Source organism: Myzus persicae, unplaced genomic scaffold (genome assembly GCF_001856785.1).
Source record: "Myzus persicae strain clone G006 unplaced genomic scaffold, MPER_G0061.0, whole genome shotgun sequence".
NCBI classification, from domain to species: domain Eukaryota; kingdom Metazoa; phylum Arthropoda; class Insecta; order Hemiptera; family Aphididae; genus Myzus; species Myzus persicae.
The window spans coordinates 116,352-136,006 of NW_019102538.1; the positions used below are offsets into that span (position 1 = coordinate 116,352).

The 19,655-nt window shown below is 27.5% G+C and overlaps 1 protein-coding gene across 2 annotated transcripts; it reads right to left on the reverse strand.

Moving 5' to 3' along the window:
• Positions 1–353: 353 nt before the first annotated feature.
• Positions 354–18,983, reverse strand: LOC111032478 (trehalase-like). Of its 2 annotated transcripts, XM_022312835.1 has the most exons (11): positions 18,396–18,983; positions 11,927–12,453; positions 4,437–4,718; positions 4,138–4,310; positions 3,863–4,062; positions 3,535–3,659; positions 3,331–3,464; positions 2,279–2,445; positions 1,985–2,189; positions 840–1,036; positions 531–659 (listed from the first exon to the last, which is right to left on the reverse strand). In XM_022312835.1, exons 2-11 carry the CDS (start codon positions 12,304–12,306, stop codon positions 531–533), a joined length of 1,992 nt encoding a protein of 663 aa, XP_022168527.1. In that variant the 5' UTR covers positions 12,307–12,453; positions 18,396–18,983. The 2 variants fall into 2 exon arrangements, with proteins under 2 accessions (XP_022168528.1, XP_022168527.1); XM_022312836.1 differs by lacking the exon at positions 18,396–18,983 and having other exon boundaries at positions 354–659; positions 11,927–12,306.
• Between the last annotated feature and the right edge of the window lie 672 nt (positions 18,984–19,655).

Here is a 19,655-nt window from a genome sequence, read left to right on the forward strand (position 1 = left end):
GAAAAATCAAAAGAAAAAAGATCACAGAAAAAAACATTCAAATGAAAACCAAATTTTTATATTTTACTATTATGTCATATGTTATCAGATAGTCATAAGTTTAAATTTGCTGATTACAAATTCAGATCAAAAGTTCGCTTGAAAAGTGAACATATAGGTACCTACCTAATTGCTGCAAATTATTTACACCTAACTCCGAAGTGCTCCGCGTAGTCGTTTGGACTAGTATACATTCGTATAAATATATAATTATTATTATGTGTTATTGTACTCCCAAAACTAGAAGATTTAATTATAATATCATAATTTATTAAACAAACATCATACATAATATATATACATGTATAAAATAAAATATTGATTATATACAATGACAAAAATGGAAATGCTGTACAGATATATCTATAATTATATACTGTATTGTCGTTTTAATTAAAAAATATGCAGGTAAGTAGAAAAAAAATTCAAAAATATTTCGTTTATTTATGTACAATATGAGTACATGGTCGGTTGTGTAGTGTGGTAGGTATTTAAGTTGATCGAAATAGGTGTCCCCATCTTCGGAAAAGTTCGAACACTATACCATTTGTCCATCCAAATCCAGTCTGAGGCGTATACTCGCCACCCCCGCCGGTCGTGCCCACTTCGATTGCACTGTACTGTAAATACAAATAAAACATACAATTGAGTCGAAATTAGCTTTAATTTATAATTGACGGTGTTGACGTTTAAGAAACCGTTTTTGAATGAAATCAATACAAATGCTCGTTTTTACCGAACAAAAATTTTCAATTATTAAAGTTAACACCACACTATTTATTGAATGATGGAAAAATTACCTTTTCAAACATAGTGCCACTGGTTATGTATCCGACGTAATTAGTGTTTATCCATGACTTGGCCAAGTTTATAGCAACAGTCTGGGCAGGTTTGTAGTTTGTGCGGTCTAAACCTTGGATTACCATGGCTTGAAGTGGAGGCCAGCAATTCGGATAGTCCCATTGTTGAGTAGAGTTCACATTAGTTGTTGGTACACCTAAATTAAAAATGATAAATTTCAAATTTTAAATTTGTATTGTAGTACTATTAGATTGTTCAGTTTAAATTATTTAATGTACAATGTGTAAATTGCATTATCAGTTATTACTTGTCATGGGTACTGCTCTAATTTATAAACTATTCAATTTAATATTTTTATACTTTGTAATACACAAAGTTACACATTTTATTCCACCAAGTTTAAAGCATATTGCAATAGATGGAAATGTTGAACATTTTTGATTTCAAAATCTATTCGAACTGTTATTTTTAAATAGAATATATTGAAAAAATGAAAAAATATTTTTATGACATTGCTACTGTACAAAAACACACGTCCCATACTATGACGATAGCCCTCGCTCACTTTCCAATTTCCTCCCCACACTCATATTTATTTTTACACCTAGTGCATTTATGCTGTTCTTGGATATTAACGTGAATGACAGCTATGCTGCCACAGCCGGCTCAAGTGCGGAATCCGCAACTTGATTATTAAAACTTATAAGAATATTATAATGGTACAACGAAAGAAAAGATTTTGACAAATATTGAAATATTTATAATATACATTATACTTATTAGTTATTATAATAGTATATAATAAATAATAATGGTTGTAATGATTATATAATGTATTATTGTGACATTAAAATTTGTAAAATATATACATTTTTTAATTTATTGTTTCAATTATCTTAGTGGGTAGAGCATAGACTTTGTTCAGTATCTCCTAGTTGACACTTTGTAGGCTCAAAATGTTCTGCCTTAATAAAATAATTGTAAAAACTAATAAAACTAACCAAAACTCGAAAACAGTAATTTTTTTCAATTATCATTGAATTCAAATTTAACACATCCGCCATGGACCATGGTTGTCTTTAATAATTTGAGTAGATCATATCTAACTTAATTTACTAATTTACTATTGATATTTTATACTTACAAATTAGTTTTGGAGTTCCATCTTGATTGATAACACCGTTAACTATCAAATAGTCCACCGCCCGTTTACCATAAAACGTTCTAAGTTTTTTCTCGTAACTACCAGTCCACAATGGTGCAAAATTGGAAGCATGGAAATACTTACGACTCAGTTTAGTGGTTAAGTCATAATCTAACCAAATACCTTCTTCTTCATTCCACAACAACTATATGTTCATACCAAATAAAAAAAACTTTTTTAGTAACACATTTTACACTAAATGAATATAATTATATATTATTAAATATCACTAACCGCGTTTATTCCAATCTGAAAACGGTGACCGATGTCATTATAATATTTGAATTTAGCATCATTGCCCAGTAATTTAAACAGTTGAGCAAGAACTACTGCATTAGCTTGTAATATTGCATTTAACTCTACGTAAATAAAATTCTGAGGATCCGTATTAGACAAATCACCTGAAAATATTAAAATTAATAACTTACACGATAATGTGTATTTATAAAAACAAATAAATCTAACTAATTCATCAAAACACAATCAAAATAAAAAAAATGTAATTAATTTAATATTTTAATAAAAATATATAATTGGGCTATAGTTTTAACAGCTTCAAGTAGTATAGGCAGTATAAAAAATGTTTTAAAATTGCACACGTATGTACCCAAAGTTTTTTAAAGTGACTACTAAGTACTAGCTAGTAAGGGTAATTAATTATATTATTTAATGTTTATTTTTTGTAGTAATCACAATTAACAATAGGCAATATCTATACTAATATGTATGATAAAAGTAATATTATTGTTCGTATTCAAATATATAATATTCGTTTGTTATTTATTTGTGAATTATTAACTGTCGAATAATCGTATAAATTATGTTAGTTTAAGTATTGAATATACTTTTAAAATATTATAATAGATAGTTAAGAAACTACAAATGATATATTAAAAATTTTATAACTGAAAACTGTCAATAACAATTACTATCCTATCACATTATTGTAGTTCAACTATGTAATAATATTATTAAATGTAAGGAATATTTTTGCATTTATAGAAAAAATAAACTCATAAACAACTGTGTTTGATTCGTTAGTATTATGTTATTAATCAAAGTGTTTTCATTAGGTTCAGTAAACAATAACAAATATTATGTTTTCTCAAAGACAAAATATGTGGTGTTTGAATATAGTAATATTAATTTACTTAAGTATTATAATTCATGGTATACTAATACTATATAGCTGCTTATTAATTTTTGTCACTTGTTTGTAATTTCTTTATTTAAATATGTTTTATGTAGATTTTATATGATTTTAAGTGATACTTCAATAATATTACCAGTGTTTTGGCCAAAATTATTATAATGTTTGGTCGAAAAATCCCATCCCGTTTCGGCAGCAGCTTTTAATCTTGAATATAACTCATTTTTGTCGTCTACGGTAGAAAGAGGCATAGCTAAGGTTTTGTCTGGACTATAAACAAAAAATAAGTTTGTATTGAGCATGTATATTGTATATTTTTGAAAATCAATTTTACACTTACTAATAAGATTCGGGTCGAGGTCCCCGGGTATGTGTGTTGTACTGTCCCATAACGTAAGTATTACCTGCCTTTTCAACTTTTATCGTTCGGTTTGTCATCCAAAAATTGAATTCTGCTTCCAGATACTGTTAAAAAATATATGAATATTTGAAAATGATTTTTAAAAATATAAGCGTTTTATTTATTTTTATAATGCAATATAATATAAATTAATTTCAAATTCAGCTTTGACCTTTACTATTTTTTAATTAAACATATTAAAGAGTGTTGACTAAAGCTGATCCTTAAAAAAATTAAAACTAAAATTGAATAGTCATAAGTAATTTACTTGTATGTTTTTCTTGATAAATTCCAAATCGTCTGTATACGTATAATACGATGCAGCCATTTGGATGAGGAGTGGTGGCTGAGATCTCATTAAATAGTAAATTCTACTTCCATTCGGTACATAACCAAAGCGGTGAACCAAGTAAAGGAAATTTTGTATGATTCCTCTGGCAGAATCCTTCATGTCACACAGTATTGCTCCTACGTCAATAAAATATTATTTGCACCATGGATTTATAATTTATAATAGTCATTTTTAAAAAGCCGTTTTCTCACCTCTTATGATCCAATACGAATCCCAATAATAGAGTTCAGTGAATCTGCCACCAGCTATGAAGAATCCATTCGGCAAATAAATGGATGAATGACGATCAGGGTTTACTTTAACGTCTTCATCCACCCTCCGGGCCAATCTCTTCCATATTTGATTAAGTTGTAAGATCCAAATCCTTAAAAATAAATAATACACATTAAAAACATACTAAAATGTGATATTTTCCTAGCCTGGATTTAAATGTTGTCGCTATGGTATAATTTATAGTTATAATTCTTTAATCTTTGTATTTAATTATTACTTGTAATTTTGATCTTGTACGTAAGTACTGATAGTGGGAGTCTCGACAAAATCAGGCGGCATCCACTCGACCAATGGGTCATCACTGAAGTTGTCATCAACAAATTTGGAAAGTACACCACGAGTAGGCACTCGACCGTTATTTCGTAATTTCAATTCCCTATACGATTTTACGATTTCAGCTTCACTCCGACGTAACTTTTTGTCTACGAATGTTTTGGAGTCTGGATACAACTGTTGCATTTGTATATCGTCTAGAAGTTCTCCGTGACAATATATATCACTATAACGAGTAACAACACATAAAAATACCTTATGATTAAAAACGATGGCAAATAATTTTTGATAGCCAATGTTTAACACAGTTATATTTTGTAAATAATATAAAACAGTTATTATATGATAATCTATACATGCATACAGAACAATGTTAATACATATCGTATTGAAAAGGAAATAAATATAAAATCCTTTATATCCCGATAAGAATGTAACTGGTAGTGGATTAATTCTATTCCGTTAAAACATGGTACTGCGTAGGGTATATTCTTATTCCTCGTTGAGTTGAGGCAAAACGTTTACAAAAAAGTAATTTAAAAGCAAAGTATTTTTAAAATAAAAATAAAGTATATTCCAATAATAATGGCAAAAAAATGAATATTAAGTATATTACACTAGAACAGCGTTTCTTAAACTTTTTTATCCGTGGAACCCTTTTTTATGTGTACTTTCACCGTGAACCCCCAACTTTTTTTAGCTTTTTTTTATTGAGCTCTTAGCAATAAATTATCACAGCTCGATAATTAGAACCACTACATTGTTTCAATACTTTCAATGCGTCATTTTATGTAAAGAATATTTGCAATAAAAGTTATAATTATGTGTCAAAATTTAAAATTTTGAACAAAAAACCAAAAGTTTCGGGGAACCCTGAAGTGACCTCCGCGGAACCCCGGGGTTCCGCGGAACACAGTTTAAGAAACGCTGCACTAGAAAATAATATTTTTAATGCTAATTCATGTTGAGACAATTTTTTACATAGCGTATTGTATTGTATTTTATGGCTGAACATATAACTAATTAGTCATCGTGTTTCAATAAATTCTGTTAAATGTTAAAAACAATATTGTGTTATTTAATTAAAGATTGTTTAATCAAACAAGTTATTAGTACAGCTATGATTCAATTTAAAAATAATACTAGGTAGTATGCTTTTCTTTTATGTCAATAATGTTATAAAATATTGTAAGCTATTCGCATATTCTATTCCAATATCTTTAAACGTTTCACTTGTGTTTCAATAATGATAATGCATTAACCAATGCCCAATATTGGAAATGTGATATTTAACTACGATGGTACACATATAATTTATTTTTTATTAAATTTGAATATTATTCAAATTTGAACAGTTATTTGTACCTGATACAGTGATGACAGATAATACAAATTTACAAAGAGATAACGATATTAAAAAAATTTATTGTGATTATAATTCATAAGTAAATTCAAAAAGACTAAAGTTTATTTTGTATTGTCAACGTTTTGGAGTATAAGATAGCGTGACTGTTGTATCTATCCTAAATATAGTTAAATAGAATTATTTTTGTAGTTTATTAAATTAAATAATAAAAAATATTAATACAACAACAAAATAACTTACAAATATAATGTTAATATGTAATTTCGTCTAAATTTTAACTTAAAATGACTATAAAAAACTGTATATATTTGTTTTTAGATTTTTTGCTTACAGAATTAACTACTTATACGTAGCATACTGTTTTTAATTTTCAATCCTTAGCAATAAAAAATTGAAAATATACATTTTTAACGACAAAATCATTTTTCAATTTGATAAAATAATGTTATCAACATTTTAACTTTAATATTGTAAAAAAAAAAAATCAAGAGCCTTGTATTCAAATTTCAAGTTTTTTGACCTAACAAATAAAATTTTATTGAAAATTATAGAAAAAAAAAGAAAATTGAAAATGTCCGTAAATAGCTCAAAACGAGTCAAAATATTTTGAAAATTTTCCCAAGCATATGAATTGATAATATAAACATATGGTGTAAATGTCAAGTCTCTGCAGTTATAAGTTTTTGAATTACAACAAAATAAGAAAATCACCATATGAGGAATGGAGTGAATATCCAATGTTCTAAACATTTCAACTCCAAAGGCTCATAAAAATTTAATTTGATTTTCCGGTTGAATTTTTTTTGATAAAGGTAGACAAATATATAAAGGACGTTATATTCAATTTTCAAATCTTAAACATGAAAAGAAAGCTTTTTATGAATTAAGAATAATTTGTAAATTTCCGTGATCTTTAAGTGTTTTTCTTTTTTTTTATTCAAAATTTTAAATTCAGAAATTCATAAAAAAATATTGTGGACTTTCACTCAAATTTTTCTTTAAAATTTCTACTAACAACAACTTATGTGGAAGATTGTATTATATTTTCAAGTTTTTCAACATCTTTGTGTAGACATGAATCGAAAAACTTTAATAATAATCGAAAATTGTATATGCCTGTAAAAAGTTAAACATGAGTAAAAATAATTTGAAAATGTTATGGTGTATAGAAAATATTCAGTGAAAACTGAACCAACACAAATATTCAGTGAAAATGTCATGTATCTTTGGTCATATTTTTTAGAGTTACACGATTAATCAAAATCGATTTTTTCGAAAACTGGTTTTGCTTAAAAATTCTCGTTTTCTATTAATTTTTTTGTTTATTTTTCCTGTCACTTTTAAAAACTTTTGAGAATTTTAAATTTTCATCTCCCGAATGTACCAACTAGATTCACTAACCGTGATGACAGACACAAAAATAAAAAATAACACACATTATTGTAAAATCAATATATGCATCCCTCGCTCTCAATCCAAAATATTAAATTTATTTAAGTCAAGTAGTTTATATTTTTAAAAAATTAATTTTCCTTAATCATATTTTTTTAAGTATCTATATTAATTCGAAACATAACTACATTTTTCAAAATATTATTTTCAAGAACTTCAGGCATAAGTAAATCTTAAATTATTTATTATCTGTTCAATTTTCATATTTTTTTTTCATACGTTTACGTTTTATCAATTTTTATTTGTATTTATCAGGTCTTATGGTTGCATTCGATACATTATATATTTATCATTAAGTACTACGTATTCTAATAATATCAGAGTTTACCTCTACTTTCCTTCAAAAAGTCTAATCATTGTTATTATTATTATTTAGGTATTATAAGCTAAGCTCTTTAGACAAATTATGATAAACGTTAGAATACATAAACCTACTAGGTAGACTCGAGTACAATAGTATAACTCAGCTGAAAAACGTAAAAACAATTGACAATTGAAGGTGGAATTCGTATTGGTATGTGACATCAAACGTCTAATGGGTTAATTACTCATATAATTGGGTAATGAAATACTGAATGGTATGTGTTATGGTTGGATTACATCAAGTTATGAAATACGAAGCTAGGTTAAAGATTTATTTTATACAAAAAACACCGGTAATAGGATCAAATATATAATATGTCAGTTATCCTAACCTTATAAAGTTATAACAAATTATATTACAAATACTAATACTACTGCATAAATTTCGATCACTTGCAATCAACAACTATTTATTGTTATTTAATAGACAAATTATAATCAATGCATTAAAAGTAGTAGGTAGTTCTTAGAGCTCTATTAAATTAGGTAAGTACAGACTAAAACAACAAAATTCAAAAACTATATTATTTTGAATTTCTTAGGATGAAATCCATCGTAGTTACTAGAGGTCTCTATTTCACGTGTATTTAAAAATACGGATACCCGTGTTTTTAACAAAATGGTGTTAAAGCCCGTGTAATTAAAATACACGTGTATACGTGTATTTAGAGTCCATGTACCCGTGTACCCGTGTGTTATAGAATCCGTGTGCTCGTAGCCCGTGTTTTTAATGTCCGTCTACCCTGATCCTAACTACTAGTTACATAAGTATTGTGTATTTGTGTGTTACTTACTAGATTAATAAAAATAAAAATAAATTAAATGTTGAATAGATTAGTTTACACCGCGGCACTATCGCACAGTCGATCATATTATTATTGTATTATACATAATAACGCGTAATGAATAATGATTACAGACTTGTTTTAGTAATCAAATTAGTTACTTCATTGAAAATAAAATTTGTATAATTAATAATTTTGTCAAGCTTCTTTCGACACTATTTAAAAATACTATTATAAAAATAAAAATGTTTAAAGTAGTAAACACATTAGTATTAATATTATGTATAAATAATTTATTTATATTAATATGGCAATATAACTAATTATTATAGAGGTGTCGTTAAGAAATTTAGTATAGAGTAGGTAGGTAGGTACCTACCTACTGAGTACTGAACAAAATGTTGTCGGTTATAAAAAAACATAGATTTACTTTGTAATGTTTTATATCATAATCTACTTAGTACCTATTATATAAGATTATATTATTAAACGTAAAAGAAATTAAAATCGCATTTATGTGAAACGTCTGGTAAAAGTAATTTGAACATGAAATTATCATAGGTACTAAACAGGCTGCTGTAAAAATTCTAATTTGTATAGGCTTTTTAACCTAACCATTTTCGTTTTGTTATTGTTATTACTTATACTACATAATATATTAGGATAACGGCAAATTAGTTTTAAAGAAGGACTTAAACTAAGATATCTTGGATAAGATAAAACCTCGGAAACTCAAATATTTTACAAAATATAATACTTAATTGATACTACCTTGGAAGGTAAAAATTGAAATTAAAATTAAAAACTACAATAGTTATTAAGTAAGATTACTTCAGTAAAAAATCATATGTTAATACATTTAAATAATATACAATATCTACATTTGTGACAATTTAAAATTAAGTCCACTTTTCCATTTATATATGTAAAGATCATTGATTAATTACAGAATATTAAATATACACATATTAAAATGTACACACATTAAAAAAATATATAAAAGTAATGAAGAGAAAAAGGTTTTCTAATTTTTATACATTTGAACATTAAAATAGCATTACCTATTTGTAAATTGTATTAATTATGTGACAGGTTCATATACAATCATAAGAAAATAATTAATAATTAAGTGGCCGATAATTCATAGACAATTTAGGAACATCATTTAATAGACTCTGGTGAATTTAAATATATATATTCAAACAAAAGGTGGAATATATAATTAACTGTGAAATAGATAATTTTGATATAATTTACCTAATATTCATATAGAAATGAAGGGTCTATATTATATTGTTTTAAAATATTAGTAAAATAAAGAATAATTACTTATTTATCCTGCAAATGATTAAAATAGTAATTATATTAGTTAATTTAGGCCAACAAAATATTAAAAAATCTATTGAAAGAAATTAAAAGAACTGTACAATACATGAAGCTAATATCAACCAACAAATATTATTATGTCGTAAAAATAATTATAAGGCATAATAGTATTCATTTCGTGGAATCATATAATTTTACTCAATACTTGACTTGCAATAAATTAACATGTAAACATTTAGTATAAATGATGTAATATATTATATATTATCATTATTAAAATGTATATAGGAATATAGGATGATTTATCATTCATGCTCACCTACCTTTTTCTTTAATAATGCAGTAATTCGACAACCGATTTTTGACATTTTTATTTATAGGTACTAGACCATACGAACATTTTTTTGAAATAATACGTTATATTTTAAAATTCCTAAGATTTTTTTGTACTACTTGAGGAGACACAAACTTCTGTTTTTCAAATGAGAATCTCCTTTTTTTACTCTAAATTGTTTAGCAGATAATTTTTCTGAAAATCCAATATCCAAATAAAAACAAGTAATTTTTGAGTTACCATTTACATTTGTACACTAAGGATAGTAAGTCCAACGATAAGGGGCTCGGATGATTTGGGTGCCACCGTGATTTAAAAATGTTAGTAATTAATATAAATCCACCAACATTTATAATTTGTAAAAATGGTCCAAGTATAATAAATACTTGATTCAATATTATAACTTTTTTATATTTTTTGTAATATCATTTTTAAGTCTTTGGTATGAACATTTTAATAATTGAGTAACTACATACATTTTTAAAATTATACACTAAATAATAAATACACATTACAGGAAAAAGGAGGGGGGTTTACATATTCCACTCCATAAGTAGAACGAAAAATCTTAAGAATTTGAATAAATTTATTAATAAATGAATAATGGGGGGGGGGGGAATAAAAAGTGAACTTTATGCTGCATATAATTTTCAGATACCTATTACTTCACATTGTAAAGTAATTTATGAAAACATAACTATTAGTTATTAATCTATTTTCTCTAATATTATATCAAATGATTATATCCTTTATTATATAAAAGTTTAAAATAAGAAATAAAATATTTAAAACCTAAAATATTTTTTCCCAGTGAAATTTTAAATATACCAACATAAATATTTTGAATACTTAATAAATTTGAGTTATGTGTTAAAAGTTAAAACTTATGACTTTAAAATATTTGAAATTATGTGATATAAATATTAAAATACTATAGATTTTGCTTCCTGTATTTTAAGTACATAATTTCGTAGGTAATTAAATTTATAATGGTAAGCCAGTATGTGTTATTTCTAATCTAATGTTAGTAATTTTAATTATAATAAACTTCGGCGTATTGTATCAATAATCGAGTTGAAATGGATAAGTCATAAAATGCATTAAATATTTTTAAAAAGACCATATAATACTTTAAAACAGTATAAATTATAAAAATAAGTCGATAAAATCTAGTTCCAATAAACATTAAGCTTTAAAGTCGAATAGTTGAAATTACATTTCATTTTTACATTTTATAATTATATTATTTCAGAATGCTGGAGGAACAGATCAATATAATACCAAGGAAATGACACGCGTATACAGCCACATGTTAGCAAAATTATTTACTTTTACATTTAGAAACATATTATATAAGAAATAAGTGTATAGTGGACACTTGACCATTTGAAATTAGGTATACGAGTTTACTAACATAAAACCACGCCATGTACATCTAATTGGATATATCAATAACTATTGACCGTCGGAAATCCAATCTTCGAAAAATAATTGTATGCCACCTGAAATTTTAACGCATATATGCGGTAATACAACTTAAAACCCTATTACCTATGTAATATAATAAAGTTATAATGTAATATATTTAAATTGATAAGTTATCAGTTTCAAATCCAATTTCAATACAAACATTTTTATTATTAATTTTCAATGCTATTTCTTGGTACTTGAATACATTTTTTTTATGGATTTTAGTGTGATTTTGCAATATTTAATTTTTTTAAAGTTGCAAGTTACAACATTCGAAAAATACTTTGTTATCGTTGTTATCGAAGAATGACTACCAAAATACATGAGTAAAAACCTACCTGGGGCAAATGTCTGGATATGGGCTGTTGTACTGGCCCTGGAGCTCTCCTATGGCGGTGGCTGGGCGCGCAAACGCCATCAGTAGCAAAAGTACGGCCGTCAGCCTGACGACGGTGGTGATGGCGGTCACCGCGGCGAACGAGCGCATCTTGCAGACTGCCGCGGGCGAACCGGAGGACCAAGTGGTGACCTGCTGAGCCACCGCTACCGTTGCCGCCGCTGCTACTGCCACCGTGGTTGTGGTTGCAGCGCTTCTACTGTGGTTGTCACGGGTCACGACGATCATTGGCCACGGGCTTTTGGCACACGCCGCCGGACGCGTATCATCGCCCAATAAGACCGCCTTTTCCAGTGCTCGTAAGCACACTATCCCGCACATGTACTTGCAATTACGAACAAGTAGGCAGCCGTTGCCGTTACCGCGTTTCCAGTACCATTGTCACCGTTGTTACCGGTATGGTTGAGTAAATGGCCATCAACACGCCGATACTGCAACTATAATTGTAGACAGCCGCACTATGATTTTCTACAAAAACAAAAACGTCATATTTAAATAAATTATATTATAGAACCGTTTAAACCTGTACTAACAAAAAAATATTTATAAAACAGATGAAAAATTGATACATTTATTATACTGACTATATACTTGACCATTTTGCCTATAGCGTTCAGACTATCGGTCAATAATATTTGAGTCATAAAGTTATCGTTTGGGTACTAGTGCATGCAAACGTTTTGTAAATAGAGGATCAACAGAAAATTAACTAACCCATTTGTGCAAAATAGTAGTTTTAAGGTAATTATAGTGCTCTATAAAAAAATCTTAAATGTTGGAAAATGTGTGTTAATTTTTTAATAAAAATTGTTTTGTCTTTAGTTTAATTCATTCATTTTTATTAATTTTTTGATATTTTTCCAATTCTGAAATTAATTGCTTTATTATTTTTTTTTTGGAACACTATTATTCAATAATACTACTGTAAAGTGAACATGGAAATTGGAATTTTTTAATTTTTACATAAACCCAAAACGTTATCCTGAATGAAATCCGGTTTAGGGAGAAACGAAAAAACATACTTAAAATTGTTATATCATTCTTCACACAATTATTACAGTTTTTAAGCATAAAATAATTACAAAATTGTAGGTTCTATTTTGTTTTATATTATTTTATATAATTATTCAAAACTTCACCTACCAAATAATTTGTAAACAGTTATTTTTTTTTATCCTAATGACATAAATAAAATATAGTATATAAAACTGTACCTATAGGTAATACTTCAACAGGTATCCATATAATATTATCTAAATTTACGTAATATATTGTTAGTTATGTATGTAACATAATATTACGTAATGTCCCAATGTACTGTATATGTAGGTAGTTTATGAGCGATTGCTATTTGATGATCGAATTGAAAATGGGAAAGTAGAACAGTGAAATGATTTTATCCATATTTCCTCCCATTACAACCATCATAAACCATTGTAAACCTTTGTCCAAAAATTGTACAAATTATCATTGAAGATAGATAGTTATCTATTATCTCTGGAAGTTCAATCATATAGACATTTAAAGAAATTAAACGCAAATCACAAATAAACATACTATCATGATTATAATTTTTAGATTCAGAGCGGAGCAATGTATTGATTTTACAATAATGTCTTTTATTTTTTTGTCTACAGACACTTTTTATGGTAGAAAAATGCTTTGATTTTCAATTTTAATGTGTTTTCTGATGGAAACGTGAATTTAGATGGAATTGTGGGAGGGAATTATAAGTAAAATATGTCTAGTGATAAAATAAAAATAAAACTCCAGAAAAACGTCAATTTTTGGGCAAAACTAGTTTTTGTCGAAATCAGTTTTTTTATTTTCTTATTGTATTCCAAAAACAAATAAACGAATAACCGTAGATACTTGAATTTAATTTTCAATACATTTCCAACCCCTGACCTAGTCCAACCTATATACCTACATACATAAAGTGGTTTTTCACAACAGGTCAAGGGATATTTCTCGTTCGTATATTATAGAACAAGGGCACTAAGTGAGTGAAGCGTTCGAGGGACAACAACAGTAGATATATTGTCATATTAGGTATATTATTTCGCATACATTTATTACACTATTATTCCTCAATGTGCTGTTATGAGAAACCACATCAGCCAGGGTTAATTAAATGTTGACTTGAATACGTGATATATACTGATATTTTAATTATTTATAATTAACTACTTATCTATATTTAATCATAAAAAAATTATTGAATCCAAAAACCGCACACTTTTAGTAGGTTAAAACCACACAATTTTTTAAGGTTGTATCCAAAAATCAAAAGGTGCATAATTACTAAAAATGTATATATTTTTAAGTGTAAAATATATTATTTATTTATACAAAAAAAATATAAAATAAATTGCCATCAGCTAGGTATATCACAACAATTAGAATATTCTTTATTTTTGTACCATGTTACGATAAGAATACCACAACTAAAACAAAATTTAGTGCTCCTTCCAAACCGGAATACATCTGGTGTGAAGATTAAAAATAGGATGTGGTATAGATATATGCTGTAGTCTATTTTATTTTAAACCGTCTTTCCAAATTTCAGAAATCTATGCATGTATAATGTTTCATATACATTACAAATATTTCACTCTTAATCAATTTACATGCAAAACAAAATGTTGAATTTAATAATTATTTCAATGTAATAAAAATTCTGATTATCTCCGGCTGGAATTATTTCAAGATTATAAATTATTTATTGCAAACGATATTTACTGCAACGTCCGTCAACACAACCCACCCGTGTCCGCGGTACTTATTTCTGCTAGGCGTATAAGTCACCGCACTCGCCAGAAACGTAATAATAGTTATTTTTATTTAATATACTCGATAGTATACGGAAAAAAATCTTGTTCAATTTTATCATTCATAATATAAATAAATACTAAATAAAAAAAAAAAATTTCCAACATAATCATCATTTTCAATGATCAGCAATTTTTGATTTTAAGTGCGGTTAAATATAAAATGACGGGGACTCGCAGAAAAGAATTTTATATACTTTGCATAATCATTTAATTTTTAAAATAATGGCAATTATTTTCACGCACTTGATAATCGATTGGTGACCATGAATTCATACCGCAAAATATTTAGAGAAAATAATATAACTGGAGTTGTGACCCACTGAGGTATATCAAATAACCAAATACAATTTTAACTGGCAGAAAATTTGTAATTGTTCTTTTTCAAAGTCAATGTTATGATAACTATCGAAATCATAATATTATTCAAATCTATCCGGTCAAGGACCATTTCGAAGTGTTTAATTATAATTTAGTTCTGTTTGACTTTATTCAACAATCATAATAATACACCTCTATATCATGGTATAGAGTATAGACTATAAGTACCTATATAGCCAAGGGTGTAGCCACTTCTGAGACAATTTTATTATTTTGGAAAATAAGATGAAAAGATAACCTAACCTAACCTAAACCTTTACAATGCACAATTATCCAAAGTTTAAATACCATGGATTATGAATTTAATGGAACTAAACTATTCAACTGAGTATGGCATACATACATTTATAAATATATTAGTGCTAAGTAAGAACACACATTATTATAATCTAAATAAAAATGGACATCAGGAAATTTTCGATATGATAAATGCGCGTTTTTATGATATAAAACATCGTGCAGCGTCTACCGTAATGTTATACACCCCTTATCAGATCATATCGAATGTATGCATATCAACATAGATAATATCTACGATACTTACACTAAAAAGTAAGAATTCGGGTGGTGAATGAAAACTAGTAATGTCTATAAAACTAATCACTGTAAATATTATCTAAAAGCACGAAATTGAACATGAACAGATTGAATAAAATAACATTCTTTTTAAACGGTGCTTCAAATTTGACCGATCGATAACCAAATGTTCTTGTCTTTTAAATTGTTCAGAAAACTATTTGCCACGATTAACGAACATTATTTTACATATATTTCAACTTCTAATTCGTATTAATAAAAAAACTGTATTTTTTAATTTGAATGTGTATATAGGTACTTCGAGTATAGAATTTTTAAATAATAAATATTATGCTATGTAAATTACAATAAGGATTTATTTTCATAAAAATTATATCTGATAAATGATGAATATTTACAGATATAGACGGTATAGAATATTCTTTAATATTTTGTCTATCGATTAAAATAATACACCAACGTAGAGTAGAAAAAATCAATAAATAATTAATTTATTCATAATTTATAATAATTAATTTTTTGTATCTTGGGAAAATGATTCGATATAAATATTAAATTATTGTATAACATTTTACACGGAAAAAAGGGTATAATTCAAAACATGCAATTACATTTTTACGCAACTCGTATAAATGACATAAAATGTTAAACGAAATACATTTTGTAATATTTTAATATTAAATATTAAATATAATGCGAGAAACTATGCGTATTTTGTGTGAGTAGTTGAAAACTGTACATAATATATACCTATACGACCATAGTTTCTTTTATTCTTTAATATAGTTTCGTTTTGTATCCTGAATGATTTTTGCACAATAACGTCACGATTTTAATTTCACGAATCAATTTTGATATTGTTTAAAACCAAAATACTCGTGGTTTAATAACTACCTCCACAACTGTTTCACACATTGGTACATATTATTTTCAAATGATATTATAGGTATTATCATAACATAATATTAGTATCTCATGAATGCCCCAAATCGTCAATATTACAGTGTAGACACGCGTTATGTATGAAATGGAAATTGGACTCGATGACAGGCAGATATTTTATGTCCATATTATATATTTATAAATCTAGCGGAAACGTTTGATTTTAAAGAAAAAACTACCTTCTCCAATATTGATGTCGTAATGACTATATATTTGAATGCAAACATATTAAGTATCTAAATACCAGAACATTTTTCCTGATTTTTTGTCTGTAAAAATATAACTGACCAGAAACATTCTAACTTTAAGATCGAATCTATACTGAGAGGCAACCTCTGTATTTTGTTAAACTCTATTTTGATTTCAGTTACTTGTCTTATTATAAACATTATTATAATAATTTCCCACTGTGTTATCAATTTATCATTCAATTTTAAATTTTCGATTTTTAATAAACATTCAATAAAATATACTTCAAGGAATCAAACTTCTACCAATAATAATATCAAAGAACAAAAATGTATTTATTTAATAGTTTACGTTATAATATTATGAAAATGATAGAAATTTAATAATTACCATAGTCATTAAGGCTGCACCAGCCTATAATTGTTTATTTCAATTGTTTTCATAAGGATATGGTTTTTCTTTATTTGGTTCGATACAAAACGTACTTGGCCGTTAATAGAGCAAAGGTTATCAGCAATACACTACTGATATATCAGAAACCATATGAATGAATTAGTAAAAATGATATTGTTTATAATGTCTTATAAAATCAAATGTGTTACCAACTGTAAATCGAAGTTTCTTTGCTACAAGTTAACACGAATACACATCAATTTAGCTATATTTTTGAGTGATAATATTGTTGGAAACATATTTTATTTTCAAAATAAGTCGATTCATTTATTGTAACTCGTATATAATTAACGAGTTAATAGTTAATAGATTAAGTAAGTCATTGAATTATTAATGAGTAATAATATATATAATATATATTATATATATTAATTAAAGTGTACTCGGTATATGCGGATGTACCTACGTGCGTTCAAAGACTGTGACCGAGTTGATTAGCCATAACTGTTCTCGGTTGTTATTATGTATTAAAACAACGTTAATACCTAATATAATATTATGTTATCAACCATATATTTATACAACGTGTTTACTTGCCTAGTTAACTTAAAACATATGATGTGTCATGTGTGAACGGCGTCAACTAAGGCACAATACTCAAGTAATAATATCATTATGATCTTAATTCTTAGATCACTAAATGATGAAATCTGCACGTGTTAATAAAGTAATACAATACCACAATAATATAGGTACTATTATTATGCAGTATGTACCTACTCGTATTGTAAGTATAGCTATGTAGTATATGTAGTATTGTAGTACACTATGTAGGTGGTCGATATTATTTTAGTGAAAAATACACAATGTCATATCTGATGGAAAGTTGAAAAAAATGTTTAAAACGTGACGATTAAAAATGTATCAAAGGTTATCTCCAGGTTTTGTAAAAACGTTGCGTCGGCAGTCACACAAATAAAGTAGGTACATCGCAGTTCATGCGGATAATAACTAACTAAATTACAGCAATAATCGAGGACGAGCTCTAATGGACAGCTCGTGTTCAGACGTCATTCATATTTTGAAATATAATATTATATTTTGGTGAAGAGAAAATCATGCATAATAACAACTTACTCGTTATCGTAAAACGTTTGAGCTGTCACAATGGAAATCAATCGCCGGTGAAAACTGTGGACGTCCTCCAGCGCAAACACAGATCAGTAGTCGATCTACACCAACCGCAACAACAAAATGCAAATATTAAGCAATATTGATTATATTAAAGTTAAGCGGATAACGTAGAACGAGCGCACTGTAATAGTATATTAATTAACCGAAATCACATCTCAATAATTGACAGTTGAATACATTTTGTTATAATTTAACCGTTTGAAATCATTACTCTATTGACTTATCGATATCATATTTTGCTTTATACTACTTCACGATGGCAATAATAAACACGCGTGGTGAAAAATTGTGCAAGTGCAGCGGTGCACAATGCAAAACCAACGACACGCTGTACCTACACAACACATACAATAATAAAATATATTATTATATTGTGATATGTATTTTACGTTCTGCGAAATACTTTATATTATAGTTATAAATATAACATAACATAATACTATAATAATATATGTTATGTTATGCGATTAAATCGATGTGTTATAGACACGACGGACGACCGGCTGCGCAGAAATCCTAAGTGTGTCTAAATCGCGAGCGCCGTGCGTATGCCTCCGAAACGTGAATATGAGTTGTACCCGTTTAGGTAATGTTTATTATATTACCGTAGAGCTGATATATGACGTGTACATACTGCATATTATTATAAGCGCGGCAGTCTTGTATTCCGCGTTCGTAAATGACGTATATTATATATATATAGGATATACGTAATATTATATTGGTACCGTTACGGCGGTGTGTGTGTGTGTAGTGGGTTTCTGTTCAAGAACAAGAAATTTCAGCGGTCGAAAAAAATTGGCGGAAAATGTTTTGAATATTAAATCGCGGTTTCCAACGATATTCTGATATTCGCGTATAGAACACGTCATATTTTCATATTTTACACTTGAACCGTCAATATGCTAAATTGCGATTTTCCGTCAGGTAGTTTCCTTAGGATTTTCGTACCTCGTGAATACTGTAAAAATACGGTTTGGGATTGAGTTTAATACGGAGTCAAAATTTACATTTCAATATAATACCACAATGTGTTATATAATATAAACACAATTTAAAAGACGCGCGCGATTGACGGATTAACACACTATAATATAGTAAGTAGGTATATAATTTATTGTGCGTTTTCAATAATGAATTTTTTTCAATGTCAATCGGTAATCGTCTATATAAATTATCGCAAACTACTATTGTCACTAAACC